The following is a 24,259-nucleotide window of genomic DNA, read 5'->3' on the forward strand; positions in this document are numbered from 1 at the left end:
ATGAATCTTGATATGAATCTATATATGAAAAGCATTGCCTTTGACTGGGCTATATGTCAAGCAATCATATAATTCACTTACTGGAGAGGACGCATCCTCCATTGATGGAGACTTAAACTGACGTTTTAAGCAGCTTCTCTCTCCTTTTTTTTTGTTTTTATAAATTCTAATAAAAGACAGTTATGTCTGCAAACAAAGGAGAATCAAAGAATGACAAGATATGTGTTGTATAATGAGTAATGACCTAAGCCTGGCAGAAGTGCTATGGGCTACAATTCGACAAAATAAATTCATGATGAGATTGATTGATTAGTTTGATCAGAAATGAACTAAAATGGACCATTGAAGTATGGTTAAAATATACAGAAGGTCCTCAGCTATGACCACTGCTCCTCTGGAGGTCCATGGGTTAGAAAGGTTGAAAAGCCCTGACCCTACACACTCCGGCGGCCTGGGGGCAGCAGCGGGCACCTCAGAGCAGCTAGCCTACCGGAAACTGAGATGGAGAAGGCGAAGAAAACCGTTTCCACCGGCTCTTTTCTTTCTCCATCCACCTCCTTGCCGAAGCACCATCCCCAGCAACATCATGGCGAATGTTGTCGATACGAAATTATACGATATTCTCGGCGTGTCTCCATCTGCCACCGAGAATGAACTGAAGAAGGTAATAACACGGAGCGACACAAATAATGATATGAACTTTAATCTCTGTGCTGGGTTTCGAGTTAGAATTGGTACGTTACAACCAGGAAATACGTTGTTATGCGCAGCTAGCTAGCGTTAGCTACGACGTGGGCTAGCCTGCTGGCTAGCTGGCCTAGAAGTTCAAATATTTATTACGGGGTATAATACTTTAACCAAGTGGCTCTCAGCGTTTAGATAACATAATAAAGGGATGTTGGATTTCCTGGCTACAGGCAGATCAGCATCTGTATTGTCGCCTAAACCGAAGCAGGAAAGTTAGTGTTGGGTCGCGTAGTTCACTCGTTAGCTTGCAACAAATCAAGTGATTGACCTCACGTTAGCGAGGTGCTAGCTGTATGTCATGTCAGCCTGACAAAGATGTGGAAACAACCAGTTTCAGTTTCCAGCACAGTCTGGAAACTACCAGCGAACAAACAGACCTATTTTTCTGTCATGACGATGATGGCTGAGACGAATAATAGGACAGTTAGGAAGTTGACTTCGGTTTTGATCTTTGATTCACAGTCATAAACTTAGCTTAGTAAGTAGCGCTTGCTAACAAATGGCGTTACCAACCATGACTGACGTAGTAACCATGACAAAGTATGGATTCTTTCTTTCACTTCTAGAGCAGTCGAACCAGTTTCGTAGAGATTACTAAATTGTTATCTTGATGCCCCAGTCTCTATGCTAGCTACTAGTTGTTAGCTGCCCCAGTCCGTGTCTTTGTTTACCAGTTATTTGCGAGCTAGAAACATTTCTTGGTGCTTAGCACTTGGCTAACGTCAGTCACTTGGTAAACGTTATCGCAAGTTTAGCAAACGTTCGTCAATTTAAGCAGTATCGTTGGAAAATAGTTGTAAGATACTCATGGGCAAACACATGTTTACGTTAGCGTTATAATTGTCGGACATTTTGAACTCTGTTGATAGGAGGATTAAGAATACAGCCTAACACTAAGCAACTGAATCTCCGTCATCACTTTAAGGAATGGTTTGAGATAGCTTACTTGGTAAATCTGTGAATTTATACTGTTACTAGCCAAATAGCTTAAACTAGAAACAAACAGGGTTTGCCGGTTATATCTGGATTCCCCAGGCATGACGTGTGATTGCGCAAACAATAGAGAAGGTTCATAATTAAAGCGATATGAAGACGAGGGCTAACCCGTGTTTGAGTCATGCCGGTGTATGATTTCAATCATCTCCATGTGTAGAAAGAGGATGAGGTTAATGACGTTCATCTTTGTTGCTTAATCCTAGGCATACCGCAAACTGGCAAAGGAATATCACCCTGACAAGAACCCCAATGCTGGTGACAAGGTAAGAATATAAAACGTGACATACAGTAGGAATTAAATCGATTGTTACAACAGTAAAACTGTATAAAATGATTTCAGTATTTGAATATACTTATCTTAGCAGTTGACTTTGCATAACCTAACTTCAGCAAACCTTAAGAATGTGCCAATGGTGAAGATCCCCTCAAGGGAGATTCTTACTTGACAGTGAAGTTAGTCGTCAAAGTGGAAACAAGACGAGGTGTGCTAAGTGGTGGATTCATAAATAAAGTAACCATTTGGGTTTTAAACTTGCATTCCAGTCAGCATCCTCGCTCATACCACTTCCGTAGTGCACTGTGCAACACCCACCCAACCCTTATCTGCATTTCAACAGAAAGGGGCTCTCAGTCTCAGTCTTTATCTTGCTGGGGTTGTGCTCAGTTTCTTCTTGTCGCTCAGACCTGATAAGTTGACTGCACCTTGTTAGTGATGAGAATTGTGCCTTTGCTTAAATAGCCATTTATGATGATGTGAAATTAAGCTGCTACATTTATTACAAATGCAGTCCAGTTTTTATTTTTATTCTGTCCTAATGCTCTTCTTCAGACCAATTTAAACAAGTAAATGTATCAATGCCACCTCGGTTCAGACTAAAGGCCCTGACACACCAAACCGACTTCAAAGAACCAGCGGCGACGAAGGCCGACTGTTGCGTCGCCTCACGTCGCCTGCGTCTGGTCCAAAAAGTTGCACTTGAACACACCGCAAAGACTACAGCCGACGGCCAACTAGCACGTACGTTCTGCGCCTGCGTGAGGGGAAATAACTCTCCATACCTTATGTCTGATAAGAAGTTGCAAATGGCACTGGCGTTGTCAGCCCTTGGTCTTTTGGTTGTGGAAGAAGAAAGGAAGAGGCGGAGGCGAAAAATAAGGAGAAACCGCACTAAATGGGTGAAATCATGAATAACGTTACTCCAGCGACAGGCTCAAGGGGCTTTCCCGAACCTGTGTCGAGAGCTGGAGATAAATGAAACCTCCGACCGTCAGCCTGGTGTGTCAGGGCCTTTAACAAACAGACTATTTAGTAAGAAAGCACTGTACAGCTGATACTGTTAAAAGTCATTGTAGACTACAAATTAAACAATTAGACATTAGATAGTGGAGATAAATATAATACGAACAAAATTAAGTAGCTAACTGCCAACGTTCTCTATAGGTGTAAACTTCAACATCATATACCCTTCAATCTAGTTACTACAGCCTTTGATTTGGACCTTCTTGGCCTCAGCAATGTCAAAGGACAATTTCGTACATCAGGGTTGAGTGATTGGACAAAAACATCAGGGATCGACGATGGAGTAAAACCACTGTCGGTGGAAATTCCCTTTCCGATTGTCTTTCCTTAGTGAATTACCTTGACATATGGTAATTTGAAATGTAGCCTAGCCAAGACACTCAAGGTTTCCTGGTTGAAATGAAATGTGCGAGTACAGCAGTTACTTTCCAGCACCACAGTGTCACTAATAGTATGGAATTCTATCCAGTTCACTTTCTGTTGACAGAGTTGTGCTATACATTGTGAAGCAGTTAGAAAGTGAAGCCTTCTGTTCTATTTCTCAACCTATAACAAGGACATTTTCTCACCTATAGTTGTTTAAATTGGTCTGAGTCTAGGGCCCAATTAGTATATGGTACACTGACATTATTGGCCATTCACAAGTACCAGCATGAGTTTCACGGTTGCAATGATAAGTTCAGCAAAAAAAGATCATGGTTAATATTTAGATTTTCACATTTACTGCACATTAGACTACTGTTTTAAACAAAATCCAAGATTATGTGTTTTTAGAATCATGATCCAAAATTGTGTATAGAGACATTATGTCTTTCTTGACTATACCAAAATATTGCATGGCATTCCTATAGTTTACTCTAGTTTTTATTTTATTTTGAATCCCATTCCATTATAGTTAATCTTGAGTCTTGGCTAGTTTTATCTTTCAGAAATTGCCCAGTTCTTTTGAAATGTCTGCTGCTCTGTAAAAGCAAGCAAGGCCTTCCTTACACTGAATACTAGGCCTACATCTTACGACACTCTTTGGTCTCTCCCCATCAAAACACAGTTCAAAGAAATAAGCTTTGCATATGAGGTGCTGACCAACCCAGAAAAGAAGGAGCTCTATGACCGCTATGGGGAACAAGGCTTGCGGGAAGGAGGTGGTGGTGGCGCGGGGATGGATGACATCTTCTCCCACATCTTTGGTGGCGGCCTCTTTGGCTTCATGGGTGGCCAGGGGGGGCGCACCCGGAACGGAGGTCGGAGGAGAGGAGAGGACATGGTCCATCCACTAAAGTAAGGATAACTGAAGGTTTGGTGCTGTTCTGTGAAAATGTTTTCTATTTGGCAAATTGTTGTAGGTGCAAAGTATTTCCTGGCTTGTGGTTAAGGATCTAAGCCAAACGTGTACCCAGACTCTGTCTTATGTCACCTGTACAGTACCTAAACAGGCTGTCTTTTTTCAACAGGGTGTCCCTGGAAGACCTTTACAATGGGAAAACAACAAAACTACAACTTAGCAAGAATGTTCTGTGTAGCACTTGTAATGGGTAAGTTGTGTAGTCAGCATTGTGCTTTTCTCTACATTTGTTTTGTTATTGCTGCTTTAAATGTAGAAAGGTGCTGCACTTTTTGCCCCCACTGAAATAGAATAGTGGTATTTCAAGTTACCATATCTTCCCTGTCTAATTATACATCCATCCCTGTGTGTGTGTGTATGCATGCAGGCAGGGCGGCAAGACGGGTGCTGTACAGAAGTGTGTAACCTGTAGGGGGCGTGGCATGCGCATCATGATCAGACAGCTGGCCCCAGGGATGGTCCAACAGATGCAGTCTGTGTGCACTGATTGTAACGGAGAAGGTAAGGGACATAACGACGCATTGAGTGGTCCGAGCATTTCCACTGTTGTAGACGGCGCGCAGAAAACTCATATTCCCTAACCCATACCAGGCGAAGTCATCAGTGAGAAGGACCGCTGTAAAAAATGCGAGGGCAAGAAGGTGGTGAAGGAGGTGAAGATTCTGGAGGTGCACGTGGACAAAGGCATGAAGCACGGCCAGAAGATCACCTTCGGTGGGGAGGCTGACCAGGCGCCTGCCGTCGAGCCCGGGGATATAGTCCTCGTCTTGCAGGAGAAGGAGCACGAGGTAGGTGGACCTCCCCCCAATACTGTGGCCCTACTCACCCATAATCCTTTCATTATCCAGGAAACAGTTTTCGTTTCGGGATGTCCCCCCCCCCCCCCCGATTTTCCAGTTTCTTTGTCATGATCCAATCACATCCCTGATTATTGCCCAGCCCTAGCGATTCTTAGATCCAACACTGGGCCACCACAACACTTTGGTGTTAACAGGTGGAGATTTTAAAGTCAACATAGTTTCACTCACTCCTATCATGCATATCCCCCACCATATCCCTCCTCCCGAGCACCTTGAAAGCTCTAGCGCACTTGTTAAAGCTGCTGTTGGCAACTTTGGAGAAATCAGCAAGAATTTGAAAGTATACAACAAAGAACCCCCCCCCCCCCCTCTCTTCTCCCTCCCTCCTGTAACTCCTCCATCCAAACGTGCTCAGGCACATGCATGAGATACGTAAACTTAATAAATTCAAATCCTTTATGCAACTTGTATGTCACTTTGTAACTCTTGTTACGAAAGGTGCTATATAATCTAGTTGTTACTAAAACATTCACCAGGAAAAATATTTTTTTGTCAGCATAGATGAGCCATTGCAGTTTCAAACACACATTGTGATACAAACATTGGTCAAGCGAGGTTCACTGTATACAGAGGAGAGAGCGCTGCTTAGTAGGGATGGGCATGAGTACTCGAGGACTTGATTTGGACGTCACTATTCGTTCAATGGTTCAACGTATAGAGTACTCGCATTTTTTTTTGCTTTGTAAAAAAAACATGTATATAATAAATATAAACGTAAATTGACCCTGTTCTATATTAAAAGTTTACATTTTTTGGACGGGACTGCTAGCAAAAATGATAGATCTGCGTACGCATTGTTACAGGATCTAACATTACAGGCAGAATGGCGACCAGGCATAAGAGTGATGTTTGGAATTATTTCGACAAAATAGACGAAATGAATGTGCAGTGCAAGCTATGTAACGTTTAACTTGCGTATCATAGAACAACTAGTTCGATGATTAACCATTTGCACATTAAGCACAAGGAGAAAACAGCAGAGATGGATAACAGGCGGTCTCGCATCACCTCATTTGCTAGCAGTGTTAGCACACGCCGTTGTGATGCCACCAGGGCAGAGAAGATTAGCCAGCTCATCACGAAAATGGTGACTGGAGATATGCTCCCGTTAAGCTTTGTGGAAGGAGAAGGCTTCCGCAAGCTGATGGCGTTTGTTGAGCCGGAGTACAAGCTACCATCGCGGCGAACAACAGCTACGAGAGTGGAGAAGATGTATGAGGAAAGCGCGATGAAATTGAGGGCTGATCTGCAAAGTGCCGACAAGGTAGCCTGGTTGTTCAATAAATGAATTTCAAATTGCACTTGTTTTCCGTTGTTGGCCAATTTACATAAATGTGAAAGCATTAGATAGTAATAGATATTCTTACAGGCCTATAGCCTATGAAATTAACTGTTTAGCGTTAGCCAAACTTTGGTTCCGCTTGTGTGTTTCCAGTCAGACACAGACCCCTACCCGCATTTTCGCTTGGGTGTTAATTTCGGACCATACCAGTACTCGAGTACTCTATAATAATTTCATGCGAGTACTCGAATATTGAAATTACTTAAAATGCCCATCCCTACTGCTTAGCATTGGGCAAACTTGATCAATTCCAAATGAACCTGTCCTGCACATATTGCATTAACATGCGGTTGTAGTAAGCTCTCTTGTTGTTAAAAGCTGATATTACCGGTTGTAGCAGATATTTTGATGGATACCAGACCGGATTTCAAATTCTCACACCGGCCCAAGCCTATCACAGAGCCCTAGAAAAATGGTGATGATAAAAGAACACATTTCTGAATTTGACATTACACACCTGGCTGTATTGCACATTTCTGAACTTTATATTGCACAGGCATATTTTCCAGGCAGTTTGTTTTAGGACTGCATTCTGCCAAGTTGTTGTGGTTTCTCCAGTGTTTTGAGGGTGCACTTTCCTCGTTTTGGAGGGAGGAGCTCATGCAGTGGATGTTGTGGTCGCTGCATGTCTATCAGTTGCGCTGCTCGCTCGTTCTCTCCTGCTTTGAAGTAAGGGAAGGACTTGGGAGGTGATACCTGCTCTTATTCTGATTATTTTAAGAGCTTGTGTCTGGACTCTCTCCAGCTTGGCTTCTTGTTTGTTTTTCTTGTGCGTCCCACTAAGGGCACTGAGCCATATTCAAGGCATGGCCTGATAAGAGTTGTATAGACCGTGACCAGGTCATCCGCAGATGCCAACACTGTTCGGAAATGAAGGCGCTTTCTTTTCTGCCTCTTGTACCCCCTGTGTCAGACAAGATAGTTGTGGTGGAGCACGTGCAAAGCATATTCATAGCAGCACAGATTTTTCTGTTTAGCAACATGATGTGTCTTTTTGCACATTCATCCACCCTCTTCGCGTCCCGGTCCATGGATGTGTCCTCCTTGATATTGGATAGGCGTATGGCCCGCAACAGCCCCACATCATTTGCATATCCAGTGTCCAGAGTGTCATCGAAACCAGTCTCATGAGTGGGCATGTGGAGAAGAAACGGATAAGGGGAGACCACCCCTCCTTGGGGTACTTCTGATGTCACATCCATCCAGGGGCTGTATGTGCCGTTTGCCATCACTCTCAACGGAGGTCTGGAGAAACGAGACCTTGCTTAGCCAAAGGCAGCAAGTGAACAAGAACATCATTATCTTAGCTACAACAGCAGCTTCTTAGCAGTAAATTTGAGTTAATATACACACTCTTTGAAAATCTTTGGGTAAATTAAACAAGCAAGATAAAAATGGATGAAAAATTGATCGTGTCTTGGAGAACATCATCTCTTGGATTTTTCCTACGCATGAGGTTAGAGAGATGGGTAGCCATTTGCTTATTGCACCAAGGTTTTAGACTTAAATGTCTGGTGTGCCTGAACAGAAGGGTCCAGCTGGTGAGATGTGCTTCAAGTCTCTTGACTGGCTGAGTGCTGATAACCAGATTGTCTTGACAGGGCTACACTGCCAGAGCTGTACACTGTACAGAGTTTGAACAAGGGATTACATTCACTAAAACTTGCAATGGTGAATATTCCATTGTTGACAACCCACAACAATGGAATTCTATAGATTTCATATGTAACATAACAAGCTCATGGAATATGTTGGAGCAAGAATTTTTTATGTTGCATGACATTTTTTGAACATGGGGGCAGTAGTCAGGGCAGCGCTACTCTTTTCCGGCATCCACGCCCCTTTTTGTAGCCTAGCTGGTTGCAGATACAATGTAATTGTATAATAATAGCATAGTGTTAGCACAATTTTTCATATTACATGTATTTGCTGATGGAGATAGAGAAATGCATTTGACTGGTGGTATTGATATGCATTATAGCCAAAAAATTCTCTTTTGGAGATGACGTTGGCATGGTGGGCCGATATGAGTCAGTGCAGCGTGGAAACAATAATGCACTTAACACCTGTGGGTAGCCTAATTAAACATTTTAGTTTTGCTTGCAATTAAGAAAACAAATCAATGTAAATTCATGCCAGTACGGAGTAAATGGTGTTATGTTACTTTGATTAAACGTAGTATAATCGGTTTCCCAGGCTAGTGTGCTGAGAGCCCAGTGACATGGCCTGCTCTGTGTGTGTGTGTGTGTTTCCTTAATCCTCATTAAGATGTACCAGAGGGTGTGTGTGTGTGTGTGTGTGTGTGTGTGGTTTTTCTTTCCCTCCCCTACCCACAGGACTCTATTTATAGACAATTGATCCATTTTCCTGATGAACCCAGCCAAGGCTATTGTCACACTCACGTCATTTCAGAAGAAGCGGTAGAACAGGATGGCATCTTGCTGCTACAACTGGAAGCGTGCTCATATAAATCATTTGAATGTCCACATCCAAAGTATTTATATTTATCAAAATCCGTCATAAATGAACTGCACCAGACATTACTCACTTTTCGTACAAGCAGATGATTGTATTACTGTGAATATAATGGATGATTTACATTTTTATTATCTTGGACTGCTGACATAGGTGGATTTGCTTCCCTCTTGTGTACATTTCTGCAATTTGTACCATCAAGTGGGGAATATCTCAGTAGGGCTGGGTAAAAAATATTGATTTTCAAATTAATTGCTATTTTAATTTGGACAATCCGATGTCGATTCTTAAAACCCAGAGATCGATCTATTAATCTATGCCTTTTTTCAGTTTTTTCAGTACTAGCAGCCTAACAAAGGCTACCAGTAAATGCAGAGAAAAAGGTAGTGCAAAAGTCATGGGTTGCAGTGGCATGAAAAAAATAATTTGAGATATTTATTTCTTGCTAATGCAGCTAAATATCAAAATTTTACACAGGGTATGCTAGCAATGTGGCAGTAACATTGGCTAATATTGTAACAATGTTACTGACAGAATGTAATGCTCCTCATTGCTCACAGTGCTGCTTTTGGCCATCAGATGCCATAGTTGGACATTGTGTTCGTGGCCCATGGTTTCTGGATGGACTTAACATCATGAAAAAGACTAAAACTTATAGAAATGATCAACTACTTAACTTTTCTCTCTCCCCCTGCAGACATACAGACGAGACGGTAATGACCTGCACATGACCCACAAGATTGGCCTAGTGGAGGCGCTGTGCGGCTTCCAGTTTACGTTGAAACACTTAGACGCCAGACAGATCGTAGTCAAGTATCCTGCTGGCAAAGTCATCGAGCCAGGTGACTGCTAGTTCCTATGCTTCACACTAACACTCTCACTTGTTACTGCAGCCTTTTTTCTCTTCTATTTTAACATTATTTAACCAGGCGAGTTTACCTGCAACACATGCTACATATTTGAGGTGGACTAGTAGCAGGAGGAGGGAGGGTCTTGCACATCTCACACTCACACCTGACAGTTGTCCAGTACAACCAGTCTTGCCACTGAGCAGCTCCAGTGGTGCTGGGCTTAGGTGCCTTGCTCAAAGGCACATCAGATTGTTAGACATTCCCATTGCTGTTCCCATATTCCCAGCTAATTCTGGGTTTTGGAAGGACTTCTAAAAACATTTCAGTCACATGCCCATTTCTTAAACCTAACCCCACTTAGCAGTCCCCATACACACAAAGACTACACATCTTATGCAGTTGTAGACTCCACTGTCATATCCCGTATTGTGTTGAGGAGAATCATTTTCAGATGTAATAAGATATGGGTTAGTTGACTGTCATGTTGCTCAGCCACTATCAGCAGACTTCATTACATTTCACTGACCAAAATCTAAATGTCCCATCAAGAAATTGAAGTCTGGAAAAAGTATGACATTTCTGAAAAGGAAAATGTATAGGAATCTTGTTTTTTAACATTCTGTGTCTTTCCCAGGCTCGGTGAGGGTGGTGCGAGGGGAGGGCATGCCGCAGTACCGTAACCCCTTCGAGAAGGGAGATCTGTATATCAAGTTTGACGTCCAGTTCCCCAGCAACAATTGGATCAGCCCTGAGAAGCTCACGGTACGACACTCCGCACTGGTCAAGGTTAACTGTCTATCGCCACCTGGCATTGTTTGGATGTTCACCGTAAAAACAATCAGAACATTCACATCATCTATTGGCCAGAGCTAGTTCTTAGTGCTTTGGCGACAATAATACACTACCTATATTTAAAAAAAAAACAAAAACATATATTTTGCATATGTATTCAATCCCTTTGATTTTGTTTGACCTAAACTGCCACACTAGGAAAGTTTGCTTATCATTTCTTAATCCAATTGAGTCCCATCTAGTGAAGGAACCTCCTCTCCGCTAAATAATGGGGAAATTAATTAATTGGAAAATTAAAAAATTGTTTTGTTGTCACTTTGATAGAATAGAGTGCTTTGCATAGAACTCTTACCTGAAAATCCTGAATAAATGCATTTTGAAATAACTTAATAGCACAATAAAATGTGCATAAAGTCAAGTGGGGTGAATACTTTTTATAGCCACTACATATATCATTGACAATAATATATATCCATCTTGATTTGACATGTGGAGTCAAATTAACTTAAATGAATTTATAACTACATATGCCCTGGGAAACCAATACCATGACTTGAAACATTTCAAGTCAAATTGCAAAGACAAAGCCTGTTTAAAGATTTGAGGTGGTTGTAGTTTCTTTATCAGTTTATTCAGAGGTTAACCACCTGAGCCAGAAGTAGCTGTGGTTCAATGTCTCGACCCTACCATGTGGTTAAACTACCTCTACGAACCAGTAATCCCTTAAAATAATCTTACATTTATATTAGTTCACCCCTTAATTCATGCAAAATCCCCTTAAAATGACTTATGGGAGTTATTAATGGATGAAAATGCCTTAAACACCCCTTTATTTTGACTCCTTACTTTCTAATTTAATGTAAAATATAATGTAAAATTCAGGGAGACAGGAACTTTCCATTAATAACTCATTAATAACCCTGTAAATCATGCATAAAAGGCATGGGAAATCCCTTAATTACTAGTGTCTCGGTGAACCAACCCATGCATAAATCCCTTATAATGGCATTAAGCTGTTATTTTTAATGGATAATGTTTATGTAATGGAGAAATTAAGGACATTTCAGGGATAAAATGAAGGGGTTTGGTTTCGTAGTGTACGTTATCCCTAGTCTATTGTAAGCTGTAATGTGTTGAACTTTGACCCCATGTAGGAGCTGGAGGACTTGCTGCCCTCGCGGTCAGAGACGCCCGTCATAAGCGGCGACACCGAGGAGGTCGACCTGCAGGACTACGACGCCAGCCAGAGCTCGACGGGCGGCGGCCGCCGAGAGGCCTACAACGACAGCTCCGACGAGGAGGGCGGCCACCACGGGCCAGGGGTGCAGTGCGCCCACCAGTAGTCTCGCGCGCTCACACATACGTACACGTGAACCACACCCCGCTTCGGGAGAAAATGTACGAGTTGCACAGCAGAGTAAACAAGGAGGCGGTTCAGATTTGAATAGGCTTGGTAGTTCCCCAGACGCGGATGAAAAACTTGGGACTAAATTGAACGACGATGAATTGAATAGTTGACCATTGTTATTGTTTTAAGTGCTTGACTTGATCTTGGTCTTGGCCTGGGAGACTCGCTCTTATACCGGGGCAGCCACTGTATTTGAAACGGATTCAGATATTCAAAAAGGTTTACTTTTTGTTGCGGTTGTTTTTTCCCAACCCGACACTTATTGGAACAGCAGATGCGTGGAAATGTCGTGTTGTAAGACAAAACCAGACGAAGTCCTCAAGTTTTTCAAATATCTGGAATGTATTGAAACAGACGGTTGCCTCGTTTAATGCCGTTTATAATCTGGGTCTGTGATCTGGGGTTCAAGGTGAAGCCCTAGCCCTCCTTACTCCTCAGTACGTCCCCCCCTGTTAAACTCCCAGCATCCTCCTCTCTTAGCCCTCCCCCTAATGGGAACTCCAGATCAGATGCAGAAAGGGTCCTCTCTTGTTTGCTCATTGTGTGACTTGCATTTTGTTTTCATAGTATTTACAATAATTAATTTAAAAACTAACCAATGTGCATATACAGAAATACAGCTGAGCGATGTGAAGCACACATACCTGGACTCATTTATTCATGGATTCATTCACTCAGCAACATTCTTAGGATTTATGTTTCTCCGCTTGATTTTTACTGCTTTACTTTCTCTGTAGGTTTTTACTTGTTTTCCTTTCTTTATATTTTAAATTCAAACAGAATATTGGATATTGTGTATAATATGATGGAACTGATTGTTGGTAAGCTTTATCAGCTGCTGTATTCAAAGTTGTGTGATTTTAAAAAGAAAAATGACATAAGTGAAATGACAAATCTATGGCCTGTATCTGTGCTGAGATCATGTGCATGTAAAAACCGCTTTGGTTCCTGCACTTATCAAGCATTCAGTCAAAGGATACAATTTAATAACACTTCTTAAGAAAACGTTTATGAAGTTGTTGAATAAAATGTTGAAATATCAATCATCTAATCTGTGTAGTGCCTTGGTTTTCTCTATTCTTTTCTGCTGCCATTCTGTCCAGTAAAGGTGCAACATCCAACTGAACAGCTGGATGTATCACACGCTAACTTCCCCCAAGTCAAATGACATGAGTTGGTTATGCTGCGACGACTTCAGACAAGGAAAAGAGCAACAGAACGGACGTTCAAGCGTGCTAGTCGGAGTGCACAGTCGAAAATGAAGGGGCAGGATCCATTCCGCCCGAGTACACCGACATCAACACAGCTGACGTCACAGCAGTACGGCGGCGCGCATGGGAGAAGCACCCAGCTGCAGTCTGCAGAACGGGGCGGGGCTACAGAGCGACCGCTAAACCAATGAAATCATCAATGGGCGGGATTACAGTAGCTACGTTAGCAGCTAGAGAGCCAGTAATGATAACATTGATGTTAACTATGCTTGTCGGTTGTGCATTGTGATGATTTGAATAGTGAGTACTGTTAATATAGAGAGCCTAAGTCCCTCCCCTTCCGGTGGACCACCATGGGACCTTATTTCGGAAAAAATATGTACGGTAGTCAACGGCGAGAGACAAATAATTGTTTGATCCCGTTTGAATTGTGCCATGAATTACACATATGATGTTTTGTCAATTTAAATGATAATTTTGCAAGTCAAGAAAGTCGCAGTTTGTGGTAAAACTGTTGAACTATAAGACTGTAAAACGTACGTAATTAGAAAGACTACACACCCAAAAGTCGCGCAAGTGACGTAACTTCCTCTCTCCACAAGCTACCCAGAGCCGCTGAAGCTAAGTCCCTCTCAGATAGCAGGAGTATTATACACAACCTGGAAGGTAGACAGTAAGAACGGATTTAAACTGGTTTAGGATAGTTTTAGTACAGTGGGGGCTAACGTTAACGCGATGCCTGTGTGTGTTTCCTATGTTTCGTTCCATGTTGGTGTTGGTGACGTATATTGTGCGAGACGAGAGATGTAGTTCACTGAGCGGTTTCACACAAAACTAAACATTACTGTTTTACAACAAACTGCGACTTTCTTGACTTGCAAAATTATCTTTTAAATTGACAAAACATCATATGTGTAAGTCATGGCACAATTCTACCGTACATATTTTTTCCGAAATAAGGTCCCATGGGGGACAGCGGAAGGGGAGGGACTTAGGCTCTCTATAGAACCTCCTTGTTACTGTAGTGAGTGAAAAGCAATGTTCTCTCTCTCTCTCTCTCTCTCTCTCTCTCTATACACACACACACTTACTGTGAATTGTACTGTCTTTGTCATTTGAAAAAAATCGAAAAAGTAATAAATATATTTCACCATAAAAACATTGTATTTTAATTGCTGGTGTTACTGACTTTTCTTACATGCAACATGGTGTTTGCGAATATATGTACGGGTAGGAAACTAAATTGAATAACCTACCGCTAAGTAAACAAACCACTGCTTCCCTCGTTTCCAACCATAGTGGATTCTCAGTTTAGATTACCCCTGATTGAGAGATGGCCACCTGCACGCGATAATGGCAGAAATACATACTTTAAACTTTTTATGGAGAGATATGACTTAATAGACATATGGAGAGTTAGGTCCCCGGATGTGATAACGTTCACTTGGAGTAACAAAGAAAACACAAGGCTATCTCGCTTAGACTTTTGGTTGGTTTCCAAAAGTTTCAAAGAGCAAGATGTTTCAGTAAACATTCTTCCCTGCCCCTTAAGTGATCATAAAGCTATCTACATTTCTATTAAATTATCTCCCTCAGATGATTGTTGTAAAGCAAATTATTGGAAATTGAACAACTCTCTTCTTAAACATGAGGAAGTTAAAACAAAAATCTCGCAGTTAATAACACACTTCTTTAACAAAGCAGAAATGGAAAAATCCTTTTGTTTAAATTGGGAGTTATTTAAATATGAGTCAGCGAAATACCTAAGGAAGTTTAGAAGTAATCTTGCTAAAATTAGAAAATTAGAGGAACAAAACATTATCACAGGTATTTCCTTGTTCTCTCAAACATCACCAGACACCTTAACAGAAGAGGACAAAATAGAAATGTTTAATTTGCAAGAGAGATTAGATAAGATGTATAAAAGGAGGGCAGAAGGAGCTTTCCTTAGGTCACGGAAATAATGGTTAGAAGAAGGAGAACAGAACTCCTTGTATTTCTTCAAACTGGAAAAATATTACGCCAAAATTAATACTATTAATGAGTTAAAAATTAATGACACTATATCTGATGACCCAAAGCTTATATCCAACTTTTGTACCACCTTTTATAGAAAATTGTATGCATCAGAATACTCTGAAAATGATACTCTAATATTCCTAAATTCATTACAGAACACCCCTCAACTCGATGACTCAGAAAGGATCTTTGTGATCTCCCTTTATCCCTAACAGAGGTCAGTGATTGTGTAGGGCTTTTGAAGGATAACAAGTCCCCAGGAACAGATGGTTTATCACCTGAATTTTATAAATTATTTTCCCAGCAGATGGCGCCCTTCTTATTACAAGTGTTTAACGAGAGCATATCAGCCAGTGCCTTACCTTGGAGTATGACTCAAGGCTTGATTACTCTAATCCCCAAACCACGCAAAGATCTACTCTACATTGACAATTGGCGCCCAATTTGCCTTTTGAATAATGATTATAAAATTTTGGCCTTGATCCTTGCTAGAAGAATCAAAATTGTACTGGATTCTATAATAGATGAAGCACAATCAGGATTCATGCCCAATAGACATATTTCTGACAATATTAGACTAGTTTTAGACTTACTTGATTATTCACATTTAATTTCAGAAAACAGTTTTTTACTCTTCTTAGACTTCTTCAAGGCTTTTGATACTGTTGAGCATACTTTTCTTTATCATTCGCTAAGGAAATTTGGCTTTGGAGATTTCTTTTGTAATGCAATTAAAACTCTTTACAGTAATGCCAATTGTTCAATTAAGCTTAAATATGGGTCTTCATCCAAATTTGAAGTGAAACGTGGCATTCGACAGGGATGCCCAATATCTCCCTATCACTTTCTACTTGCTGCCCAACTTTTATGTGAATATATTAAGTCTAGTAATCTGCAGGGTATCTCCATTGCTGGTAGAACTATTACTATTAGTCAGCTGGCAGACGACACAACCTTGTTTCTAAAGGACAGCTCCCAAGTACCTCTAGCTATCAGTATTATGGAACTCTTTACTAAAGCTTCTGGTCTCCGCTTAAATCTTAAAAAATGTGAATTACTGGCTATTAAAGATTGTTATGTTGATTCAATTTCTAATATCCCTGTAAAGAATTCTGTTACCTATTTAGGTGTCATTGTAGATAAAAATGAACCCCAGAGATGTACTAATAATTTTAATCCAATTATTGAAAAAACGAAAAAGAAATTTAATCAATGGCTTTTACGTGACTTATCTTTAAGAGGTAGGGTTCCACTTTCAAAGGCCGAAGGAATATCTAGATTAACATACGCTGCGCAGTCGCTATATGTAGATCGTCACATGTGTAAAACAATAGACAAAGTTTTATTTGATTTTGTACGGAAAAACCGCACTCATTATCTAAAAAAATCTGTTTTAATGAGCGAATACGGTAAAGGTGGCCTTAATTTTCTGGACTTCACCACTCTAAATTATACCTTCAAAATGAATTGGATCAGGCATTACTTCAAGTGTCCGACCTCCTTATGGAATTTTATTCCCCACTATGTCTTCTCTTCGGTTGGTGGTCTTAAGTTTTTGTTATTATGCACTTATAATGTTGACAAAATTCCCCTCAAACTTTTTTCATTCCATAAACAAATGCTACTGGCATGGAATTTAATTTACAAGCATAACTTCACTCCTCACAGGTTTTTTATCTGGAATAATAGATATATTTTGTATAAAAATAAATCTATTTTTTTTCAACAGTGGTTTAGTAATAATATTTTATTATTAAGTCAATTATTCAACCAACATGGTCAACTTTATAATTATGTTGAATTTATTCAACACTATGGAATCCCTGTTTCACCAAAGGATTTCTCAGTTGTCTTTGATGCTGTCCCCTCGGGTATTATTTCACTTTTTAAAGGTTTTAAGGGAAATGGCAATCACCCCATAATGTTATGTAACTGAAACAACTGTTGGGGAAACTTGTTTTTCAGGGCACACTAAGGATAAAAATAAGGCAATCCGTCAGCTTTTTCAACAAGACATCATAAGTACACCTTCTGCCTTATCATATTGGTCCACATTTGTTGGAGATATTTGTTGGGAAAAAGTTTGGCTATTGCCACATAAGTTTTTTTTTTTACTAACAAAGTAAGAGAGATATCCTTTAAAATGCTTCACAGGTTTTATCCAACTAATTATTATTTGCAGAAACTTAAGAAAGACATTGATGTAAGTTGTACCTTTTGTGGGGAGCTCAGAGTAAATTGTCACGATTTGTTGCTGATCATATCTATCCTCACTTTGCATTACTTTGGAAAAATGTATTGTTTGGATTCACTGAATATGACAGGAATCTCTGCTCGCAGTTCTATTTAATTTTCGCTTATTATTTTGACCAAATTTTATATTCACAGATCCAAATTCTTAAGCAAAAAGCCAAACTTTCCAGAGCTGACTGCATATATCAAACAATACATTTCTTCAATATCCAAATGTACAAACAAAAAAGCTGTTAAAACGTATAACCACTTTAAGCTTTACAAGATATTTATTTAACTATTTATTTTCTTTATTTTTGTCTTTATTATTAACCTTTAGTCCCCCTGGCATGTTTGTAATTGTGTGATTGTGTTCAAGTTGTATACACAAAGTGTTGAGAACTTGTTGATATTGTTGTTGTATGCATACTTGTTGTAATAAAATAGTAAAAAAAAAAAAAAAAAAGATCGCTAGAAGCTAACTGGCTATCACTAGCTAAGTTGACTCTGATGCTATGATATGGGGTTAGCAAGCTATATCAATGGCAAGTTGAAAAACAATTGTTTTAGTTCTTAGTGTCCATCCAGGGACGAGTTGTTGAAGTAAGTTTGAAAAGCTTCTAAACACTTTTTAAACCAAAAGGCTGTCAGCCTAACCTACATGTACGCAAAGAAGTGCAACACAGATTTAAACATCCTTACAATGTGTTCTCAATGGACTTTAAGGGCAAGGTTTCCCTCACAAGGATGTTGCTTCATCATTGTATCTCTGTTCTATTTTTCTACTGATGAACAGTAGCATACCGTGAAATTCAGCATCCTGTGAATTTAATCATTTGTGAAAACAGTGGATTGTTGTAATTGTGTAGTACATTACAATAAAATAATTATTGGAAGTTGCTGCAAATTATCAAAATGTTTTAGCCAGTAATTAAGTGGAAAACCTCAATGATATTTTTTTACAGAGTAGGATTATCTAAGGGTTAACCTCTTAAAGCGTACTTCTGTGCATTTTGAGACTGTTCATGACTATTCGAGAAACCCATATGACATTACATGAATAATCATTTAATTGTCATATGCCCTACAGATGACTGCAGTGAAAAAAATAATGTCTGGGAGGGACGTCTATCCTCTCTGTAGTGTAGCGTCCATGGTTGGGAACCATCGAATCCTGACAGAAATCTGCTAAATTACTTAGATACTTAAATTCACTACAAGGGCGTTGGATCTCAGTAGCCTATGTTGTCCTTCTCTTTGCTTGTGCTTGTCCTGGATAATCTATATCTCTGGTTAGGTTTACCAGTGAACAAATATTCTCTGTACCTACTGCAGTGTTTTGTTTTGTCTTTTTTTGCAGCAAACCATCCAAGCAGCCGACACCTGGGTCAGCGTGGCTGTCCTCGGCTTCTTGGAAGCAGAGGAGAAATACTCGATTCTCCTGGAGGACGGAGGCGAGCTGTTGATGGCACAAGATATGTGGAAGAAGAGGGTCAGGGAGTTGGACACTTTCCCGTACCCTCTCCGAGTACAGATCGACGATAATCACGTTGTGGCCATTGAAGAGAAGGCAGAGCTGTAAACCACCAGTTACTGAGCGGTTCTGATGAAGTTCAAGTTCATGTTCAAACAGTTCTGTTTTCTCTTTTTCATAAAGTGTTTCAAGTCTTTTGTAGTAGTGGTAGTAGTGGCAGTATAGATCTTGTAAAAGTCACAAGTGATAAAAGTAGCGCAGTACCAGAAGTAATAACAGTAGTAGCAGCAGTATAAGTTGCAGTACTAGTGATAGTTCCAGTCGTATGTACTTGAAATAGTACTTGTGCTATGCTAGGATGCAAGTGCTAGGATATTGTTTTAATAAATTGAGAAATACATCGAAAACAGTACCTTGTCTGCATTTACGCTCTTTCTTTAAGTGGCGATGATTGAGGGTCAAGTGTTCCCAAATGTATAACTTATTAGAATTCAATAGGTAAAACTAAAGGCTTGATTTAAATTTCACCAGGACCTATGAAAATGACCTGGAAGGGCATGCAAGCTGTTCAAGAGTTTCCAGCCGACTTTTAATTAACGGGGGAACTCAATGGCTCACTAATATCATTGCATTTTTTGACAAGTCCCCATTTTTTGTACATCTACAGTATAATGAGACATGGCACATCAAGACAAAGCCATCACAAGCAACAATAAGTTATTCCCTTCACTTTATGAAGAAATTGCTGACTAAAGCAAGCTTCTTTCTAGTGTCATATGAGAAAACCCGGAGTATAAAATTGCAAAATCACAGGTGTACAGACAGATGCAAACAGCAAACAGCATCAAAAACCAACCAGTACCATACCAAAGCCAGTGAGCAGCTCAACAAAGAACCTAACTCAACAGGACTTTGATCATGTATCGAAAGGTGGATGGCTGAATGACAGCACAATTGAAGAGTATAATAACCTCTTGAGCTCAAATGTTAAAGACAAGGCTGCACATATTTGTTATCCCACTTTTGAGAGCCAAAAGTTGAGGAGCCTAAGTTGGTGTGATGACATTAGTGTTCTTCCTGAAGTTCCAGAACCACCAGAAAATTGGTGGAACTTTGAGTTGGTGATATTGTCAGTTATTGTAAAATCCCATTGGGGAAGCATAGTTGTAGATTTCACCAAGAAAAGAGAGTATGGTAACAGCATAGTATTAGATGTTGAAATTATGGATTCACTGTGGCAGTATGAGAAGGAGCTAGTAAAAGGTATTTCATCTACTACAAAGACTCCTAACATTGCAGTACTTTGCACTGCATGGCAGCGGTGTAGGTATTGTGTTTCATTTTGAACGTTATCATCACTGTCCCGACTTCCTAAAACAAACTGCTGGCAGCAGTTGTGGTATTTTCACTTGTTTGTACTCCAAAGCTGTTCTGTTTGGTGTGAGCCTGAACACCTTCACTCAGAGTGAAAAGTGAAAGTGAAAAAGTCAGAGCGAAAGTTACTTCTGTGATTACATAGTGGATGTATGTAAACTCATTACTCTTGGACAAACTACCTAAAGAATCTTGTGTTTCTGCTCTAGGAGAACATTGTCAAGCGAGGATGCAGAGGGACCGCAGCTGATGTGTTCAACCAGGACCAAGACACATCTACTCTTTTTTTGCTACTTTGCAACTTGCTACTATATTTATTTTATGCTTTATTTATTGTCACATTTCCTTTTTTCCGTTGAAACCGGTAAAATAAAGATTTTACAGTGTGAAAAAGACTTGACTTGAGACTATTGTGTGTGTTTCGAATGTGTGTCTTAGACACTTTATTCCAACAAATCCTCCAACCCATACGACCACATAGGTCGTTTGTTCCTACCCTCTAATACGACCCACAGGAGCGTTTCCAAGGTGATCTCACAAAAATACGTGAAATGAAAACGACCCACAGGAGCGTTTCCAACGTGATCTCACAAAAATATGTGAAATGAAAACAACTTGGGTTACGGTTAGGCAACTAAAACAACTTGGTTAAGGTTAGGAAAATGGTTTGGTCATGGTTACATTTGGAAACGCTGGGAATCGAACCCCGGTCGCCGAGATCGAAGGCAAACGTATACGCCCATCCACCATCCCCGACCACAGCGCCCTTACTTTCCACCGTGCTATGTCAATGTTGAGAGAGAAACTTGACAGTCACGTGACGTGGATGCAGACCAACGTAGCACATTGTCGTTATTTACACGACCGCTAGAGGTCGCTTAACTTTAAAACGTAACTATAGGTTGTAATAAACTGCTTGTACAAACGACCTATGGGGTCGTTTTTTGGGGAGGACAGGCTCCTTTATTCTATAAATGTCACAGTGTTAGAATATGTCTGAATTTGAGGGCCTGCCATGACTTTTCTTAAACAGCTTGGGCCTACATATTAGTGTGTTGTGAAAGTACAGGTCTGCAGGAGTGTTTTGACATATAACTTGTGCAGTAGCAATGAAAGGTGACCTGTGTAGTGTTTAATCTGTGTAGCCTATGTAGTCCAAAAATGCCAAATCTCTTTTTAAATGTAGAGGGGAACTTTAAACTAAATGATTACAACAATTCTTATCATGGAAAAACATTGTACAGATTGTATAGCTGCATTTTGTTGCTTAATTATTTGTTTTTTTGTGCAAAAATTTGTTTTTTTTTGTCAATATTTGAGTGTTGTGGATTTGTAGAAATTACGCTTTTATTCTGAAAAAAAAGTCTCTTATTTAGGCTGGCAGAACACAAGTCTGCTGGCCCTTGCTAGCTCATGGTAGCAGAGCTTTGGAACATCAAGCATTTCATTTTAGATTTATGAACAAGGACAAAGAATAACATAGTTACTGTAAGTAGTGGATTAGAAGTTTACTGGTTCTATATGCTTGACTGCCTGTGCAGAGAGACATCGCATAGGCTACACTTATCGTTCAGTGGATGGAGACGTAAGTATGTACGGTAATCTCACTGAAGAACCAGCAGTGGACATGAGATTGAGAATGACCAAAGAATGGGTGGTGATGTCAATAGTGTAACTACACTACATGGCCAAATGTATGTGGATATGGAAGCACATCGCAGGCACAGTTTAAATGTAAAATGCCAGTGTAATCCTACATTTGAATTTAAATTTGTCACTTGTATGTGCAAATTTTGGCTCAAAATGAAAATTCAATGTAATTTGCATTTGCCATTTCAGATCCTAGTATTGACATTTGATTTAAACAGATATTTGCACGTGTTATGATGAGCTTTATTCAAATGATAAGGCAAATTGGAAAATTAAAATGTATTTCCCGAACTGCATAGATATGTTTAATGTGATTATGCAATAATGGTGTCAAAATAATTGAAATGTCATTTACCTTATATGCATCTGAAATTTCATTATCAAAGAAATGCTACGAAGAAACAGGTCTTAAATACATAAAAAAAAAAAACACATATGCTTAATTTGTTATATTCAATTGTATAATACACTTCTTTCCTGAGATTTTAGTTCTGAAGGTATAGGGGATAATAACCAGAAGCCAAAATACTGCTCCAATCAACAGAGGCAATTATCTATGGACTTGTTAGGCTTAAAACCCGAACAAATGTATCACCCAGTCATGAAGAGACAAATCACAAGGACACATCTATTTTCAAAGAACATTTATCATATTAGGCTATTGTTATTGAATGTATAATGTACTATAATGCTTTTCTGGTGTTTATAATTCTACATTGCATTTTAGCACTGTTTTCAGAATGAGGAATGATTGTCTCCAGTACATCAGCACCAGTGTGGCCGCTGGCTGTGTCTCTCCATGGAACTCTGGCCTTACATGACCTCTGACCCCTGACCTTTAAAGGATAATTCCGGATATTTTCACCCTGGGCCTTATTTTCCTAGTTTTTACCATCATGATGATTGATTGTGTTCAAAATGTCATCACTTACTTCACTGTAGAGCTTTACGTACCTCCATGGACTGAAACTTGCACCTATTGCAGTATTAGATATGTTATTATAACTGACATGAGCTAGTTGGCAAGTAGAAAGTTCAAGTATTCTAACGCTGGGTTCATGTCATATTGGATTTTCTGTTCATCTTTTTTCATACATTTTTGGAGGGCTCCAATATCTCCCACCTGGCATCATAAACTGCAGAACTATGTCAACACAAGCAATAAATATAGCAGGGAAACCATCAATGTCAGCAGTCCAAGGTATTACATATCAAAATTATCAGTTATATTCACACCAATACCATAAACCATTAAGAAAAGCGAGAAATATCTGCTGTAGTTTGTTTGTGGTTAATTTTAAGTTCATAAATATAAATGAATTTGTATGTGGCCGTTCTTCCGCTTCTTCCGATATGACATAAACCAGCAGAAAACCAGCAGCCTGGTTAGCACCAGGTAATAATTGATCGATAATAATTAACAATTATTTCACTTAGGTACATTCTTCCTTTCATACGCTAAACTGACAGACAGACTGATAGCGTTGTGCATAAATTTGCAGTTGAGTCCACCTAACAAATGAACATTATGTTGTCATATTTATGAGGGTAAATATGACAGGGAGAGTCAGGATTTTCTATGATCCCCACCCCAAGTTGCCGAGATGTGACGTTTATGGGCAGCATAGGCTTGTCAACATGTGATGTTTTTTTTAATTATATTTTAAATTACAATGTATCACCCCATATATAAAACCCCAACTTCATTATAAAGATTCCAAAAAAAGGCTTCATCGCTAATAATGTTGTTATTGTTCTGTATGTGTCCATATGAGAAAGTCAAATTTCTGTGTTTTCTATCCCAGTCCACCACTTGCTGGAGGTGTGTGTGTGTGTATGTGTGTGTGTGTGTGTATGTGTGTGTGAGAGAGAGAGAGAGAGAGAGAGAGCTTCATCTCCTGAACATTGCCTTCTGGAGTGCAGGGTCCTGGCTTTGTGTCCTGATGCTGTTGGAGGTAATCACGTTTTCAGCCACAAGAGGGCAGGAGTGCACTACTGTTGTGTGTTCAATACCAGAATCAGAATCAGAATCAGCTTTATTGGCCAAGTATTGTACACATACAAGCAAGGGCGGATATTTCATTTCACTGTTGGGGGGGACAATAAACAGAAAAATTTCTCAAGAGCAATTCCTGAAGGGGACACCAAAGGTGCCGCCAAAAGTACTGTTGTATTAAATGTATATA

The 24,259-nt window shown here is 39.9% G+C and overlaps 1 protein-coding gene across 1 annotated transcript; it reads left to right on the top strand.

Annotated features, from left to right (window-relative positions):
• The first annotated feature begins 538 nt into the window (after nucleotides 1-538).
• dnaja2a (DnaJ heat shock protein family (Hsp40) member A2a) lies at nucleotides 539-13,164 on the top strand. The gene is made up of 9 exons (XM_071910533.2): nucleotides 539-664; nucleotides 1,947-2,006; nucleotides 4,092-4,321; nucleotides 4,495-4,575; nucleotides 4,753-4,886; nucleotides 4,977-5,173; nucleotides 9,760-9,904; nucleotides 10,548-10,675; nucleotides 11,860-13,164. The coding sequence occupies exons 1-9, from the start codon at nucleotides 587-589 to the stop codon at nucleotides 12,046-12,048; spliced, it is 1,242 nt and encodes a 413-aa protein (XP_071766634.1). The 5' UTR covers nucleotides 539-586; the 3' UTR covers nucleotides 12,049-13,164.
• The last annotated feature ends 11,095 nt before the right edge of the window (nucleotides 13,165-24,259 follow it).

The sequence above is a fragment of the Centroberyx gerrardi genome, chromosome 1 (genome assembly GCF_048128805.1).
Source record: "Centroberyx gerrardi isolate f3 chromosome 1, fCenGer3.hap1.cur.20231027, whole genome shotgun sequence".
NCBI lineage: Eukaryota > Metazoa > Chordata > Actinopteri > Beryciformes > Berycidae > Centroberyx > Centroberyx gerrardi.

What these genes read in the sequence shown, in the direction of transcription:
- dnaja2a (XM_071910533.2), top strand. Translation starts at nt 587, where the DNA reads ATGGCGAATGTTGTCGATACGAAATTATACGATATTCTCGGCGTGTCT. An exon ending in ACCCCAATGCTGGTGACAAG is followed by an intron (nt 2,007 to 4,091) that starts GTAAGAATATAA and finishes ATCAAAACACAG; the next exon opens with TTCAAAGAAATAAGCTTTGC. An exon ending in GACATGGTCCATCCACTAAA is followed by an intron (nt 4,322 to 4,494) that starts GTAAGGATAACT and finishes TTTTTTCAACAG; the next exon opens with GGTGTCCCTGGAAGACCTTT.